At 30.0% G+C, this 18964-nt stretch overlaps 1 protein-coding gene across 1 annotated transcript; it reads right to left on the bottom strand.

The window, feature by feature from the left end:
* Positions 1 to 6241: 6241 nt before the first annotated feature.
* LOC122592366 (GDSL esterase/lipase At5g45950-like) lies at positions 6242 to 10664 on the bottom strand. Its single transcript, XM_043764573.1, has 5 exons — positions 10262 to 10664; positions 9873 to 10003; positions 7440 to 7673; positions 6942 to 7191; positions 6242 to 6781 (listed from the first exon to the last, which is right to left on the bottom strand). The coding sequence occupies exons 1-5, from the start codon at positions 10575 to 10577 to the stop codon at positions 6597 to 6599; spliced, it is 1116 nt and encodes a 371-aa protein (XP_043620508.1). The 5' UTR covers positions 10578 to 10664; the 3' UTR covers positions 6242 to 6596.
* Positions 10665 to 18964: the final 8300 nt, after the last annotated feature.

Raw genomic sequence — 18964 nt, 5'->3', positions numbered from 1 at the left:
CATATACCCCGGCCAATAGTTATTACTTAACTAGCTTACTACTAATAAAAAAAAAAATACTAAAATAGTACAGTATATATTTATTGATGGTTAGTTCAACTGGTCAGAAGCACTTTCGATTTTACCTAAAGTATTAAGTTCGATCTTTAGGGATGACAAACTTTAGGTTTTTCTCTCTGAATATTTGTAACGGCCTACAGTCAACATCTCGTTATCTAAGGTACGTGCAAGGCTTTGCCATTATATGATGATGTTTCCCTGATATCGTGTTCTGACTGAATGTTAAGAAAAAAAGAAAAAGTATATACTTATTATGTTGCACATCATAAACAACAACGTACTCCCTAGTCCCTACATATACATAATAAATAACAGATAATAAATGTATTATAATACATATAAAGTTATAATAATTATATATAATAACTTTCTTTATTTTGGGACTATCTCTAAATATATATAGAAAAAAAACTTGGTTAGTTCAATTAGAGTCATTAGATTAAATGATGATGTCATATACCTTATTTAATTTTCTTTAGATTTAATTTTATTTTAATAAATTTAAATTATTATTATTTTTTTATTTAAGTTTGTAAAATTATATAATTATGGAAACTAATATTTTTATATTTTTTACATCATTTTTTATCTTTAAAATTAATTTTATTTTTTTACAATAGAATTTTCTTTCCTAATGTAATAAGTTTTTATTAAATTAATTTTTTGTATAGGCTTAATATTTGTATGTTTTTTACATCATTTTTTATCCTTTAAATTACTTTTAAATTTTTTTACAATAGAATTTTCTTTTCTATTTTAATACGTTTTTATTAGCCAATGATAACTAGTCCAACTGGTCAGAGGCATCTCAGATTTTACCCATGGTTTTGAGTTCGAACCTTAAAGATGACAAGTCATGGGGTTTTTTTTCCGAATACTTGTAACGGCTCATGGTCAACATCTCGTTGTTTAGGGTACGTGCAAGGCTTCACTATCATATGGTGAGGTTTTCCTATTGTCGCATACCGACTGAATGCTAGAAAAAAATACGTTTGTATTAAATTATTTTTTTGTACAGGATTTTTATCATATAACGAATAAAATTTGGTTATAAGGATTTTTTAATAGGATTTTTTATTTTATTATATAACGTTTTTATTCAAACAATGTGTTGAAAACCAGACCGGATGTCAAACCGGCCTTCTTAATAAAGAATTAAACAACAAATACGGAGTCTAGAGTAAGCAATTACAATTATACATCAGAAAAATAAGTGTATAAAAAATGCAATTATATTATGCATGATTTTAAGTTAGATTAACACAAAATGCGATATATAAATTGATAATTAAGTTGCTTAGTAATTTTAGTATATAACTATATTATCCGAGCAAAATGTTAAAGCACAAGTGCAATCACAATGCAAACATATCCGGATGAATGAAAGACATCCAAAGAAACGAAAACTTTACTTAGTAAGACATCTAATTGATGATGCATCAATTTTTCAACTGTCTGATCACTGTTAACCGGAATTTAAATGACCACTAATATTTCGTATTTTGAATGGTTTAATTTTTGCCAGGTTAAATAATTATCAACTTATGATATTATAAATATGTATCTCGCGTATTACGCGATAATAATCTACTTAGTTAATAAAACTAATTCACTTTCCGGGTTGATATCAAATAACCTACTTAAATAATATACATGCTACGTTTCTTTTTGTAAATAATTTCACGATGTATATTATTTTAAAAATCTATGTAATATCTAAGATTCCAAAAAGGGGTTTATATTCCAACCAAGCTTTTTTGGTATCTAGACCACACATACTATTTGCAGCGATAGTCGCTGCAAATGGTGCAGGCCCCCTGTCTGTAATGATAATTCTGGCAAAAAATAGCGGGGCCCCTGTTAGTAATCGCTGTAAATAGTTGGATATGGACAAAAACACCACTATTTGCAGCGATAGTCTAGTTTAATTAACAAAAAAGTGGTCGGGATACCAGCCGCCTTTCAAAAAAGCATTACTATACGTACCGTTTGTCTTAAGGCTAACTTAAATTTTTTGTTTTTCTTTCAGAAACATGTGTTGTTCCATTTAGGAATGTGTGTGTAAGTGTAACTGGTGTCGTCCCGTACAAAGGTACCGATTTTAAAAGTCACCAAAACATTATACCGATCCATGCCTATGAACCTTTTATTTGGATACTTTTTTTCCTGTACCGATTATGGAAAGTACTAAAGATACAAGTTTCAGTTTCACTTGAAAATCATTTTCAGTTTTTGATACCGGAATCAAAACCATGAAACTTGAAAAATTATGCGCATCATAGTTCCATCAATGTTGTTTCTCGCTTATCTTTTGATTTCCCCATTTTTCCTTTGTCTAAATGGTTGTGAGAATAATTAATGTGACCATTATTACGAGGGGCATGTGATGGATTTTGCTACCTACCAACTGTCTTGATAGTTCACCTATTAAAATGGACCGAGTGATATGGCTCTAGAAAACAATTCAAGATATATACACAAGATTGCCAATTAGAAAAGGAGTTTTTTCCAACTTATTCCTCAAGGACAGTTAGTTGTTAGCAGTGTTTAATGACAACCAATTCTATATAAATCATAAAATCATTTTGAAAAATCATAAAATCTAATTCAAAATGAAAGTTTTTGTTTATTTAATGGGTTTGAAGTTTAAAAAAATGTAATAAACTATACAAAAATGTTTATATTGTGTAATAAATTATTTTTTACCTTTTAAATCTCGGTTTCTCAGATGTTCTCAATATGTTGGGAAAAAAAAAAGTAACTTACTGAATACTAGCTTTTGTATGTTTGTGCGCATACACACAAATAATGTTTCTTGAAAGATAAGAAAAAAAGGGGCGAGAATAGAAAAATAGTGATATAAATCAACATTGATAAATAAATAATTGAAATCATATCTTAACTTACATCTAACTATCTAAGAAATTTTAATATAAATATAAGATATAAGAGTTTCCTTATTTTGAAAACCATTTTTTTTTAAGAACCATGAAAACTCTTAAATAATATATTTGTTTAAGTGTTTTTTTTTTGTTCATTCACATGTGAAATGATATAAAAAAGTATGTTGTAGAAGAAAACTTTTTTAAAAAACCTTCAAAATAACATTTTGTGAACTTGTGAATATGTTCATGTTTTCGTTCACATGTTAACAAATGAGTATATAAAAGGTTTTGAAAAAAGCTTTCTTTTACGATATGTTTTTTTATAACGTTTCACATGTAAATGAAAAAAAAAAACATGTAATTCAATATATAATTTAAAAGTTTTTAATATAGTTATAAAAAAATGAGTTTCTAAAATAAGGCTCGATATAGAATGATCCACCATTGGTTTGGAAATCGAACACCCCCTAAAATTCTAATATGTATTTACTTATATAGTTTGGACATCTATGACGCATTTGTTAGTCCAACAGAACCAGCTACTGGACATCTATTAAGCATTTGTTAGTCCAACGGTACCAGCTACCCAAGTTAGTTTCATGATGTACGGCCCAATGAGACTATTTTCTTTTTTCCACCTACCCAAATTAGTTTCATGATGTACGGCCCAATAAGACGCTTATTTTATTTTTATTTAATATTTTATTTTATTTTTAATAATTTTTTTTCTTTTGACTTATTTTCTCACCGCTTAAACCTCCACCTACACTAGGGCACACGAAATGCGACCGATGTAAACCCATCAACTCGTTTGAAATATATGCCCAACTTGATTAAACGGTTATTAGGTTGGTGGGTTATTCGATCTGGGACATAAATATCAAATAAATTGATGAGTTCTGGGTTATTTATTTGGATCAAATATTACTAGCCCTGGAGTTCAGTACTTTGAATGGAGATTTTTTTTCCCCGAACATTCAGTCGGTATATGACATCGGAGAAACCTCAGCGTATAATGGTAAAACATTGCACGTATAAACAAAGATATTTTTTGACCATGAGTCGTTACAAGTATTTAAAGGGAAAAACCCCAAGATTTTGCCATCCTTATAAAAGATCGAACTCGAGACTTTAAAATAGTATAGACATTAGTTCGGGTAAACTCTTATCATTAGAAATTAAACACAAAACAATAGTCAACTAAAGTTAAAGATTTTATATCATTCGGTGAAAGAAAATAGTTGAAAATGATTAGAGGGAAAGAACATTTAATTCAGCTTTGTTTGTTCATCGAAAAGTTAACATTATTTTTTGTGATTGTTAAAAAAAAAACAAACGTATTTTTTGTGACCATATCAAAATCGAATACCATCTATAACGGGAAGTGATATTCGTACCATTTGTTTTAATTGATGTACCACACTTGTGCAATACTAGCTTGTACAGTCATCTGTAAAACTTGTACATTGTGGTACATCAATCAGAAACAGTGGTATGAATATCACTTCCCATATATAACTAGTGTATGGATTTTCCATTCAATAAATATGTTCTGAATTCTGGAGATGTTTAGAGGACAATGTATGAATAATAGTGAGTAGATGATTCAACAACTTGTGTTTTTTGGTTTTGTGATTCAGATTTTACCCGACTTCTATGCTATCTTATAAAGCATTTTGTTTTTTTTTTAAATCTCAAAAGATGATTTGAACTAACTAAATTATCCTCATTCTTAATGTACATATAATATCCTTAAATCACAACCACTCATGTTTTTCTCTTTTCTTAAATCTCAATCACTCATTTTTTTTACTTCTTTATAAATCATTTTATTCCTCTAATTTATTCAAAATCTTTTATCTCAAAAACCGTATATCGATAAATTATAAAAATTGTATGGGTGTTCTTAAATCTTCATGCTCTCTCATTAGAGATGTCATTCGACATACTTTTGACAAATTTTTAAATCCGAGTACGGAGCTCGTACCTCTAAAGCATTCGGTTATCATACTCTATGACTTATCACCTCCTATGACTTATCACCTCCTATGACCTATCACCTCCACCATCTCACCGCCGTATTGCGCGAGTACTATTGGTCGTAATTAATAATGTGTAACAATATCATCTTATTTTACCCCTTTGTTTATGCGCGTGAATACTTAATACTAGTTAACTAAAAAATAGAATTTAAAAAAATTAAATGAACAATGTCAATCTTAATCATAATCTTAATCTTAATATATACTATAAGACAGTTGAACTAATGACTTACTAACCAATCAAATCGCTCAATGTCATCATTTAGATAAACTACAAATTAAAAATCACAATAATCATTATCCTAATATATTATTATATTAGTATTTATAATAAATTGTAGAAAAAATCTCATTAATTTACACTTTTTTGTTTTCCATCGATAATTTACACTTTTTAGCGTTGAATACTTAATTTATATTTATTTTTTGCCATGACAGAATTTGTAAAAGGTTACAATCATTTAATTAGTTAAAAAAGTTTCAACATACGAAATATTGTCTATAAAAAATTTTTTCAACACGTAATGACTTATTAACAAATATTAGATTAGATTTTTATAAATTACAAATTTTAATATTTAGTTTTCACAGAAATGAGATGATCATATAACAAAACACGATTTATAACAGAGAGGTACTTAAATACTAAATCCAAATCAATATGAACTCTATTCAAAATTCATATGATCTCTAATAAAAAAAGGTACATAATTTTCTACTTTTTTATATATTAGTTTTGCGTAATAATATTTAAAGTTACCTTTGTCACTCAGATAAATAGTCCTAATTGTTATCAAAAAACTATAAAAACAATTCTAATTGTTATCTAATTATCATATATATGACATGTGATTGAAAACAAACATATCCGTGTTATGGATCAGCATCATGATCAAATACATATAGTTGAATGTCACATGATTACAATATGTTTATATTTTAATTCTTAATTATTTTTCATAATAATATCATATTATGAGTACAACTTGATTCAAAATATTCTATAAAAAAGAATTTTTTATAACATGTGCGTTGTGGAATGACTACGCCAAACCGTTCCATCAATATGTCTCGGCTAATAATGACAGTAACGAACCTATGATTATTGTACTAAAACTTACAAAATATAACACTTAGAAACGTATATCCTTAAAATTATAAGCTTTTATGATTTAAATGTATAATAATATAATATTGTTAATATCGTAAACCCGTGTCCAGTGTTAGACGCGGGTCTAAAATCTAGTATAGAAATAAATATATAAGATAGAAAATAACTTCATTAACTTCAAATATAAAAGAAAGCAAACAATATTCATACATTTAATTATACTAATTAATTGTAACTTTAAAGATAACTTGCAAGCTTACACGTAAAACCTTCAACGACATACACATGAAGAAATTGACCGAGACAACAAAATTACACCTAACACTACTGAAATGGAGTAATTAGAGGGCCTGATAATAGTGAAAGCCCCTGTTGCTTTTATAAATATTCATAAACCAACATTCGTGGGATGTGACTTTTGACCCTTAATTGTGTTGTTGTACCCGATCACAGCATAAACGAGATAGATGGTGGGATAATGTGTTTGGAGCTAATTAATTAAAGACTTGTGATTATAGATTTTACAGCCTCGTCTGCGATGATAAAATACATGTTTTCTGTGAAATGGACCGCATCCCAATATACGTATTTTGAATGGTCCGTGCACATACTCAACCCCTTTAAGGCTGTTCCAAACTCTGTTAATCCAGATCCACAACAACCCTTTTCGGTTTCTCTAAAACCTGCCAATATCGTATCTATTGTGTAAATCATATCATTCGTTTCAAATTGTACTCCAAAAACAAATTAATTAAAGCAATGATCGAACACTAGCTTCAAAGTATTTATATTCGAAGTAAATAAATTATGAAGGGATAATATATATAATATATAAGTACTGACCATATTTTGATGGGTGTTTTAAAATGTTTTGAATGAGACCATATATTTCAACAAAGGCAATTCTCATGCCCAATGTTGCCTTGAGGGCCGACAACTTTGCTTTCAATAAAGAGTTGAAAGAGATGGCCACTTGGTTCATATCTTCACTGCATTTAACCGCACTGTTCTTTAATGTTTTTATCAGAGGCATGCAACCAAATGGTTCCATTCCAACAACTGCCAATCTTCTTACTCCAACCGAATGCATTTCCTATATAAGACAATTAACATAGTTTAGACCCTCAAAACTAAAATTCACCTTTCTAAAATGTTAAACATTATTAAAAATAAACTTTAACTTAAAGATCACAAGTTGTATTTCAATTTCTTCTACCCAATTATACCATTTAAACCAAAAGGAAAGATTGTCATTATATATATGGAAATAACCAATGAACAAGTTTCCATTAATTTAGCCGTAAATTGTTGCCAAAGAACAAGTTAGAATGATTTAATTACCTTGACATAAGTTTCCATGCAGTTGATTAGGTAACGTTGGTATTGGGTGATGGTAAACATCTTGGGTCGAGTAGGATCAACGTAATAGTTCTGTAAAAAGTCATTTGTACCCATGCTTAACACGAAAACCGCATTCTCTACAATCTTATGAGCATCATCTTCTCCAACAAGCTTTGCTAGACGACTTTTATACTCCTTAAAGTAGCTCAATTGCTTTTTAAGAGATATAACATTCTACACATCAACAAGAAAACTTACATTGGAGGTATGTTTATAAATTTATGAAAACTAAATACTACGCTCTATTTAAGTTTTTTCACATAAGCATACATCGCTGACATACGAAAGAGATTCTTGCTATAAGTAGTATCATTCACCTCATAACACAACGTTTTTTGGGCACATTGGTTGTGGATGAAAAGAAAACTCCACAGTTAAGTGTGCTCGGACGACAGTAATGCCATATGGGTGACCCTTCTGGGACGTTTGTCCGAGCAACTATTGTATTGTGGTAAGACAAGGTGTTACATTTTTTTATAAATTAAAGAATCAAGATGTGAAGGATTCTACACCCAACTTGGATATAGAACAACCACACATATGGATTGAGATTCCCTAAAGTTATAGTAACTTTATAGGTAAAGTTAAGATAATTTTGACCATTGAATTAAAATCAAAGGTTAAGATTTAAAAGTGATATTTTAATCTTAAACATTGATTTTAATCCAATGGTCCACATCCATCAACTTTACTTATAAAATTGATATTAACTTTAGAGAATCTCAATCCCACGCATATATATTCACTGACCCATGTATGGTCTAACAGCCATAATTCTGTCTTACGTAATAAATTTGAAAATTAACTCTATGTATGGTCTGTTTTAATGTTTTAAGATTTAATGACATGTTTGGACTTTTTCGCACATGCACGTCAATACTCAACAGTACTATCTTACTATACAGTTTTTAAGATGATTGCGCTAGTTGTTTTTTCTTGATGGTTTTAATTGTTAATCATTTGAACACCAATGAATCGATGAATGTGAAATTTCGTACTATATGAACTAAGTACATCTATCTACCAATAAACTAAAACAGGATTGAGATGTTCTTAAAACGACACGTAACGTAATTATTAATCGACATGTGTCAATTTATTTATTTATTTTTATTAAATTAGATTTTTTTAATTGTATTAAGATTCAATTTGCTTATTAGACTTGGAATTAAACTTTAACACTTGGCTTATAAATATAAAACACATTATAACCTTATTTGATTGATCATTTTCTCATTAAAAAAATTGTCAAAAATTGTCTTATTTTCTTTTGTCATTCTTCAACTCCTATTACTTATAATAATAAGTTATTAACATGAAGCCTTAAAAAATTTGAGTTTTTGATCCAAAATCACAAGGTTATTTGCCGTCATCCACTATGCTTACAAGTTCCGATTTTGATGTAATTATAAAAGTTATGGTAAATTCAAAACTTTAACTAAACATATATTATATTTATCGTTACACACTTATTACCTTTAATTATAACTTAGCTTCGATAATCGATTTACTTTAACCATAATTTATATACTCACTATTCATGTATAAGGTATATTTGAATTTCTTTATGATACAATTTATATAGCTTCCGTACATCGTACGGGCATTAGGACTAATTATAAAAAAAATTGATGTGACAAATTAGAAATATTCTACACACCTTATTTTTAAAAAAGATGAAAAAGATGATGTAATATTACAAAAAGTATATCTTTTTTAATTTAACAACTTTTTTAATTTCCTTTCTTTCTTTTATAATTTTACCATTCAATTTTATGTATTATTTTCCTTTCATATTTTTGACTCGAATCCTTGCAATTCGCAAATTTGGTTCTATTATTAGTAAGTGCACATTGCATTTTAACATTATTGTCGACTTTTAGATTTTTTGAAAACCACTTTTATGTGTGTATTCATTTAAGTATCCAAAAGTTTCGAATATACAATATGTACAGGTGTTTTGAATCTTTTAAATAATTGTTATGTTCAAAGTTTTATTAAATTCGATAATATTAACATCAAAGTTTACCTATTATAAATATGTTTATCTTCATTTATAATAGAAACAGGTTTTTAACTGTCCGGATTGAATCCGGATTGATTAACTAGTTTTATGTAAAGGAACATGTCAAATACAACCCAAGGCTTGTGTAGAATGATCATTAACGTGTAATATTATATTTTCTCATATCAAAAGTTTACTCTGGCCCGAATTTTATGGTAATCATACAATAATTTTTTAGTACATTAACTACTATACCACTATAGTGTTAATGCCGTAGTTAGCAAAACCTTAATTAATTAGTATAATCTGCTAAATCATTAGTTAGGTAGTTGATTTTATAGTAATGTTTAATTAAGCAGGTCGCTTACAGTAATACTGGCTGTGAAATCATCATAACCAGAACCGCCTGATGCAAAACTAACACCATGCACCAGGTCTTCTTCCTTCAGATTTCGATCCAAATACGCTTTTATTTCTGATCTATAACCTAAAGCAGCAGCTGCATATATATATATGCATTCACACAATTAATAACCAAGCAAATTATTAATTATTATCAGTATATATATATATATACAAATCGCCCATGCTAGCTACGAGTAGCTAGAATCTAACACAATTAATGCATCATATATTACTAATATATATATGCATGCATATTTATTTATTGATTTAGTTTGTAGTGCTGAAAGTTTTCAGTAATATTAATTTCATGAATTGCAAGAGTATTATTATCACTGATTAAAATGTTAATTACCGATGAAATCAGTGGCGAGTCTGCCATTTGTGAACCTTCCTGTGGGTATTGAACGAACAAAATCTTTCCCGTAAGGCAAGAAATTGCCTTTATGCCACGTGTCGGGAAGATCGTTGTTGTTACCAGGATCGACACTCGAATCACCAAACACTATAATGGATGTAACGTTGTACTTAGCTGCAATAACCCTAAGCTTATGTTCATTCTCTATGACATGCTGACCATTGCAGCATGTCATCATGACATCGTTGAACAAGAACGACGTCAATATTACTACTAGGTTAAGATACACCAATGTCGTCGTCATATGTTTCATTTTCAATATATATATATATGATCAAAACATATACATTTATATTAGATCGTGTTGAATTACGAGAAATATGACTTGAGTATGATTTGTTCAATGTATGTACATATATATCTTTCAATCCTTTTATAGGCACTTCTATACTTTAAAATTAAATTTTGTTAGGTTTCGGCATTGAATGGTAGATATATGGAGTAATTAATTTATCTCTAATGTCGTTTATATATGGTTGTTTTCGTAATTTTTTTACAATCCAAAATGCTAACTATAACAACCTAGCTAGCTTATAAGTGTTAATGTGCATAAATAAATTATGGAGTATTTTTCTGTTAAAAACTCACTTAGAAATGCGTAAACATTTAAACTTTTAATTGATATAGTTTGATTCACCTTTTCAAACGTTAGTTCAATAAGGTTTTGAAACATGATCTAATTCTAAGGTGGAAATCTAACAATATTAGAAGTCTCTAATTAATTAATTAATTTATAACACAAAATAAAATTTCCACACACTTAAAAGATATGCAAAATGTGGTTAGTTTATGTACGTGTAAGTATAAATATTGAGTATAAACCTAAAAATAGACATAAAGATTATGCCAAATATAAATATGGAAAAAATAGCATAGTACCCGCACGTTGTAGTGGCTAGAAGGTGAAGACGATATAAAAGGGAGGCGGTGGTGGAGATTGAGAGAAGCGGTGGAGAAGGAGGGCGGTGGCGGAGGCCGAAGGGTGATAGAAGATTGATGAGAGTGTGTAATGATTAGATAGATAGGGAGAAAGGAAGGTATATAAGGGTTTATGTTTAAGTAGGGGTGTTTAATTTTAAGAGATCTAATACTCTTTATAAGGGGTATAGATGTGGCATCATCTACGAGTAAATAACTAAACTCTTGTGATTAGCATATACGCATTTAAAATTTGCACTTCTAAGCATGTTTGCACACATTTATTTATTTATTGTTATATTTATATATAGAGTTAATTTCATTACATACCCCTGGGGTTTGTCCTTTTTTCATCTCTCTCGTTTTTTCGTATTAATAGATGCCCTCTTATGATGACTTTTTGCTTCATTACATACTTTTTCTCTTAACAGGTGTTTGTTGCCCTCCATCAACTTTATCATGTGCATATCACGTGAGGGTATTTTTGTCCATTCCCTTTTAATTTCACTTTACAACACCCTCTTATAATATATATATATATATATATATCAGAGTTTACTTTCCACCCACACACGACCTTAGATTTAAGGAAGAAGACTTTTATTTTGAAAAGACTAAACTACCCTCACGTGATATTGCGCATGATAAGGTTGACGGAGGGCAACAAACGTCCGTTAAAAGAAGGGGTATGTAATGAACCAAAAAGTCACCATAGGAATATGTAATGATACGAAAAAACGAGAAGGATGAAAAATGAAAAAATAACAAACCCCAAGGATATGTAATGAAATTATCTCTTATATATAAGAGTAATAGAGTATAGACTAATTTATTGGCTACAATTTTCCAAGAAACCGCTAATATATTCACGTAGACACGTACCAAGATAATCAATGATTCTAAACTATATAGTAAAGTTTGAACCGATTGCCTCTTCGAATGCATTCAAAATGCATTATTATTACCAGTTTATATACCACTATGCACTATGTATGCAAAAGATGATTACGAGTACATCATCTTGAATTAGTTGGCAAGGAACGAATTGAAAAGGGGAAAAAGTATTTAAAGGTGTGGTCTTTGTTACATGTTGGTGCATTTGGAAGACAAGGAACGAATTGAAATTCGAAGGCAAGAATATTGATGTGGAGAAGGTCATCCATGAGATTAAGACTACAAGTTATTTATGGTACAAAAATCGCTCGAGGCATTGCTCAATTAGTTGGCAAGATTGGATTTTCTTTAATGTATAAGTGTAATTATTAGTGTTTGTATACATGTCACTTCACAATTTATTTGAGTTTGGCGATTTGTGAATAAAAGTTACTTTTCAAAAAAAAAAGTACATCATCTTGAAGGATTTCATAAATTGAAATACATGTTTCACCCTTTTGTCGGCCCATTAATTGTCAGTTTGCCAACAACTTTTTTGTTTGAACGACATTCTATTCAACCGAACTGCTAAATTATATATATGCCTAGAAACCAGGACTCTCGTAAAACCCTTATTAATCTACTTTTACAAATGTAAGAAATGAGATTCGAAATGGAGTTTCTTAATGTCAAAAAGCTTACCAATCTTGTCAACATTTTATTGAATAATAGAATAAAACCCACCGGTCCAGCCCATTTACAGTTTATTGATCGATCAATCTTGTCCATGATAAACAAAGGACGAATAATCAACGACCCCTCCCCCTGTCCTGGCATATTATTATATGTACGTTGTCATACCAATAAATACAATACGAACAATTATTGAATTTCTATGTATCTGTATATATCATACAATATTATAAGGGAAAAGCTAACAAATGCCCCACGGCATCATTTTACAAACATTTATTATCTACAAATTTCCATGTTTATATCTCGCATTTGTATTTAGTATATTATCTTTATGTTTAGTTCCCATTTTACCCTTTCCTTAATCAAAAGAATAAATTACAGATTCTAAAACGTTAATTGTTCTTTGATCTTCGCCATGTCCAAATAGTTTTCATTTTGTTTAGTTTGTTCAAATAAGTGTTATTTTGGCACCTTTCATGGTATACTTTTTCAATTAAAGTTTTCTGGGTCTTTTATTAATTGTTTTTGCAAATGCAAGATACAAATTATTATTTTAAAGTATATACTAACTTGAATAAGATTAATTTTTTATATATATTTTAAAAGTTATCTATATTACTATATTATAAAAAACAACACTTTATTTTAAAAGTGTTGAAAATATGTAATAATTTTCACTTAATACCTTTTAAAATATTTTCACCTACACTATCCCTTAACATTAATAATTAAATTACACTATCAATCGTTTATCTTTTAAAATATTTTTATATTAACCTTTTACATCAATTATCTACACCAATCGACGTCTCATCTATCATCGCCCCACCACCACATTATCCCCGCTAAGACTACTGACGCATTGCGTGGATAACGTGTGCTAGTTTTATAATAAGACATAAGACATTTATTATTAAAATATTTTGTTTAGTACATGAAAGGAACGAGGTTAGAAAAAACATTATATGAAATGGAAATAACAAAACAAATTCTATATAAATGAAACAAATATTTGGGAAGGTTAAAATGGGAATAATAAAATAAATTTAATATAATTAATACAAGTGAGATATAAATATGGAATATTTAAAATAATAAATGTTGGTAAAATGATGCCCTAGGGCATTTGTTAGCATTTCCATATTATAAATGTTTCAAAGTGTGATTATATTATTGATTGAAAGTGAAATATGGTGGAAAAAATAGTTGAACACTTGAGCATTATTGAATACAGTATATAGTATTAAAAAAGAGCATTACGTCTTGGTTAAAGGAAAGAGTACTCAGATATTGAATTCGTGAATAAGAGTTGTGTTCGTTAATACACGTACATTTATCACATCATGATCAATAATTGATCACATGTATTGTCTTGCACTTAATCCTTTAACTTTGGCCTCTAATTCCTAGCATACACACATGATCGATCCCAAATATCATAGCTGTTGTATCACTGATCAATAACCACAAATTAAATGACTTTACTTTTTATACGTGATTGAATTAACTTATTGCATTCTAGCTGGCTATATATATATATCACTCTGTATAATATAATCTCACAACCATATATATACTTATATAGGCATATAGCCCATAGCTAGGGGGAGGGGGAGGCATCACATATAGAAACACTTGATCCGTTCACGTAAAATCCATACTTGTTTTGGGATCAAAACTTTAAGGGCTAATTAAACTGATCGTTTACTTTATCACCTTAATTTAACTTTTATTGTTTTTTTTTTAAACAGCTAAACGTTAATTTACTTTTCATATACTATCTTAAATATTACACGTGTTCAAAATTTAAATCTAATTTCACTACTTATCAAAAATAAAACGTCTTATCTCAACTTAGCCCTGATTGGGCTAACAATGGTTGGCTATGTTTTGTTAACTGTTAATTGTAAATTTGTAACCCCAATGGTACCATCATATGACCATATGGCTCAACAAATTATAAAGACTAGATGTCATAAGTTTAAAACTAGTTAAAAACAATTGAAAAAATTATATCTTACAATTCATGTATATAGATGGTGACTTATCGAAATAAAATCTATGAAATGTGCATTTTGGGTACCGTCTGACGGTGCATGAAACCAAAAAAGTTCCTTTATTATTATTGTTGTTGTTATATTATTATTATCTTATTTTTTAAAATTATCTATATCTAGTCACATACTAGATTTTAGACCCGTGTCCAACACTACACACGGGGTTTGCGATATTATCAATTATTAGATCTTCATACATTTAAGTTATAAAAGCTTATAACTTGAAAATATACGGTTCCAAGTGTCATACGTTGCAAGTTGTATTACAATAATCACAGCAGGTTCGTCACTATCATTATTAGCCGAGACATATTGATGGAATTATTTGGCGTAGTTATTCCATAAGACACGTGCTATAATAATTTTTCTGTTATATAATATTTTGAAACCAGTTATACTCATAATGTGATATTAGTATGCAAAATAATTAAGAATTTTAATATAAACATACTTGTGATCCTCTACTTGACATTTAAGTATACGTATTTGATAATGATGCGGACCCTTAATATGAATAGGTTTATTCTCAATCACCTCTCCTATGATAATTATTGATGACTAAAAATAGATATAATTTAAGTATTCATGGCTAAAAAGTGTAAACTATTGATAAAAAAACAATTAATAAGTCAGAGTCAATTTGATGAAATTGAGCGATTTGATTGATTAATAAATCATTAGGTTTTGAAATAGTTTTTTGTAGACAATATTTCATATGTTGAAATTGTTTTAATTTAAATTTAAAAAAAATCCCTCAAGTTGATGGTTAAAAATAAATATAAATTAAGTATTCAGGGCTAAAAAGTATAAATTATTGATGGAAAACAGAAAAGTGTAAATTAATGAATATTAATATAATAATGTATTTGGATAATGATTATTAGGATTTTTAATTTGTAGTTAATCTAAATGATGCCGTAAGCGAAAATCAATATGATAAAATTGAGCGATTTGATTGGTTAATAAGTTGTTAGTTCAACTGTCTTATAGTATATATTAAGATTAAGATTAAGATTAAGATGACAATCTCAAGAAACGGAACGATCCAGTGATCAAAGAAAAAAAGTTATGATAAATGTATTACATTGTTATTAATGTTGTTGTTGTTATTTATTATTATTATAACTTCATTAGAAAACCAAACGATATTACAAAAAGTTAGTGGGGAGCCGAGATACTATCTGGACCCCCACTCCTTTAGCGATAGCAAACTAATCCTACTAAATATATGGCAGCAGCACGTGCCCCAATGTCTTGTGTTACATAAAACTTTCAAATTCGCTTGAGTAATACCGCGACATCTTTCTCAAGTTACCGAAAGGAAGAGACTGAGAATGAAAAGAAACCATAATCAATATCCACACACTTAGCCTTGTACTTGGCACGTTTACGTTGTGCAGCCTGAGCCACAACACGACCAGACACAAAGTCGGCCATACCAGACACAAATTACATTTTTCGTCCCTCAACTTGTCAATTTTCACAGTTTTGCCCCTAAAGTGAACTAATTACAATAAAACCCCTAACGTTTGTCATTTTTTTCAATTTAGACACCGCGACCAAACGGAGTTGTATTTGAGCCGTTAACCCTTACACGTGCGTTTCACGTGAGGGCAATTCTGTCCTTTCCTCCATATAACGTTCGTTTTAGTTTAATAAAGATTAAATAATATATATATATATATACAAACGTTACACACACCTTTCTTTCCCTTTTCTTCTTTATTTGCTTCTTAACAAAAACCCTAAAACTCCATAACCTCAAAACACACCATGGTTCGATGTTATTGTGGTCTTGTTGCCAATGTAATGTGTTCATGGACCGACACCAACCCCCGGAGAAGGTTCTTTTGTTGTTCTCGGGTAAGTGTAAAAAAGCCCTAGTTTTTTAATTTTTGAATTTTTAAGGGATTGTTAAACCATAATTTTCAGGTACCAAGATGTGGGTTTTTCGCATGGTTTGACCCACCTATGTGTCCAAGATCCGTGCAAATAATTCCTGGATTGTTAAGGGCCAAAAACAAAGTGGAAGATCGATTGAAGTTCAAGGAACAACAAGCAAGAAATATGAAGTTAGGACTGATTGGAAGTTGAGTTTTCTTTTGTCTGGTTATGTGGATTTCATGTGTATCCACTAAATGAAAAAAAAAAGGGAAATCCATGGTTTTTAGTCTTTTGTAGTTTGTAGGCAATGTAATGCATTTGCAGGCAATGGTTTTTACTCTTTTAGAAGTCAATGCTTTTATGCATTTGCAGGCAATGTAATGCAGTTTTTGTCTTATAATTTAGTCATGTAATCTTGTAATGTATGGTAATCTTGAAAGCAATACAAATCACATTACCAGTTTTGACCTAAATAAAGTAGATAAATACTTAAGTAGATAAATACTTAAGCATGACAAACACAACACATTACCAAAGTTTGTATCCAGAAAACAAAATAAAACAAACACAACACCTAATATTGTTTTGAAATTCATAAAACATAGATAAATACTTAAGCAGGCTTCAGGCTTCATGCTCTAGACCTTGGCCCTGCAAACCCCTTAGGTGCAACCCATTGAACTCCACGTGGACTGGAAACATGCTTCAGTACAGTTGTAGCTTGACTTACTTGGCTTGATTGACCTGGTTGGCTGGCAGTAGGTGTTTGAGCAGCAGATTGACTTGCTTGGCTTGTAGAAGGTTGAGTGGCTGACTTGGACTTGGATGCCTTCTTTCTTGGCCTACAACAAACACATATTACAATTTTAGGAAAAAATTAATACTCAAGTTATGTAAATAAACCTACTTGGAAGGATTGCATACATGTTTTCAGTTGCTTGGCTTGATTGTCCTTTGCATGTCTTGGAGTTGTGACCCTTGTTCTTGCAATTTCCACAAGTAATAGTTCCCCCTTTCTTTGACAGTTTGTTACCTCTCACAATTGGTTCATTCTCATATTGGCTTCTCTTTCTTTTCTTTTTTGGCCTCCCAACTTGTTTGTGGTGTTTAGGAGGCAGAATCTTCAGTGGATTATTACTTTTTTCCTAGTAGGTTGCACCAACAATTGGTTCAACCTTGTTTGAATACACTTGCTGCCATGTCTGCAAAGTATATGCAGTATGCACCCAGTCTTCAACCTCACCTACATCATAACCAAACTTATCCATTTTCCAAAGAACAGCAACAACATGTTTGCAAGGTATCCCTGTCAAGTGCCACTTCCTGCAAGAACATTCTCTATTTTGCATATCAACCACAACTTGTTCATTCCATGGCCCATTAACCTGGAATCTGTTTTCCCCATTCCATATAACATTAAACTTTTCTGCATCCTTCTTATTTGTTTCAAGAATTTCTGTGGCTGTTGGAGTGAGTGGACCCTGACATGTGTCAATAACTTCTTGCACCTTAACAATCCTCTTCATTAGATACTCCCTAATGAACTCTAAAGTAGTGATGATTGGTTTGTCTCTTCCCTTAACTAGTTTACTATTGAATGATTCACAAATGTTGTTTAAAAGGATGTCACATTTTGCTCTCCATGAATACATATTATAATTACACAATTACTTAAAATGCTAACACATATACTAGAAATATATGGTCAATTATAATTACACAATTACATAAAATGCTAACATATTATAATTACACAATTAACATGTACCTGAAAAGTGTACTCTAGACCAAGATTGGGCTGAAATTTTTCTCAAATAATCATAAGCTTCAGGATGGATTCTCTGGATTTCTGACATTGCATTCTCAAACTCAGCATGGGTTGTTCTTGTGGCTGTAAACCAAAGGTTTTCACTCAATCCACCATCTCTAAATTTTGCAATCATGTTTTCATTGATGTGCCTCAAACAAAACATATGCTCTGCACTAGGAAAGACTTTATTGATGGCTGGAAGGATACCCTGCAGAAAATGGTTAACAATAATTAAATTATATTAAACAATAATTAAATTATATTTAACAATAATTAAACAAGAATTATACTTACCTTCTGCTTATCAGATATGAATGTGAAATTAACATTGTTGGGCAGTCCCAAATCATCCCCAAGGCACTCCAAGAACCATTCCCAGGATGCCTTGCATTCAGCTTCAAC

Source organism: Erigeron canadensis, chromosome 3 (assembly GCF_010389155.1).
Source record: "Erigeron canadensis isolate Cc75 chromosome 3, C_canadensis_v1, whole genome shotgun sequence".
In the NCBI taxonomy this organism is placed as follows: domain Eukaryota; kingdom Viridiplantae; phylum Streptophyta; class Magnoliopsida; order Asterales; family Asteraceae; genus Erigeron; species Erigeron canadensis.
This window is presented reverse-complemented; position numbering and strand designations above follow the sequence as displayed.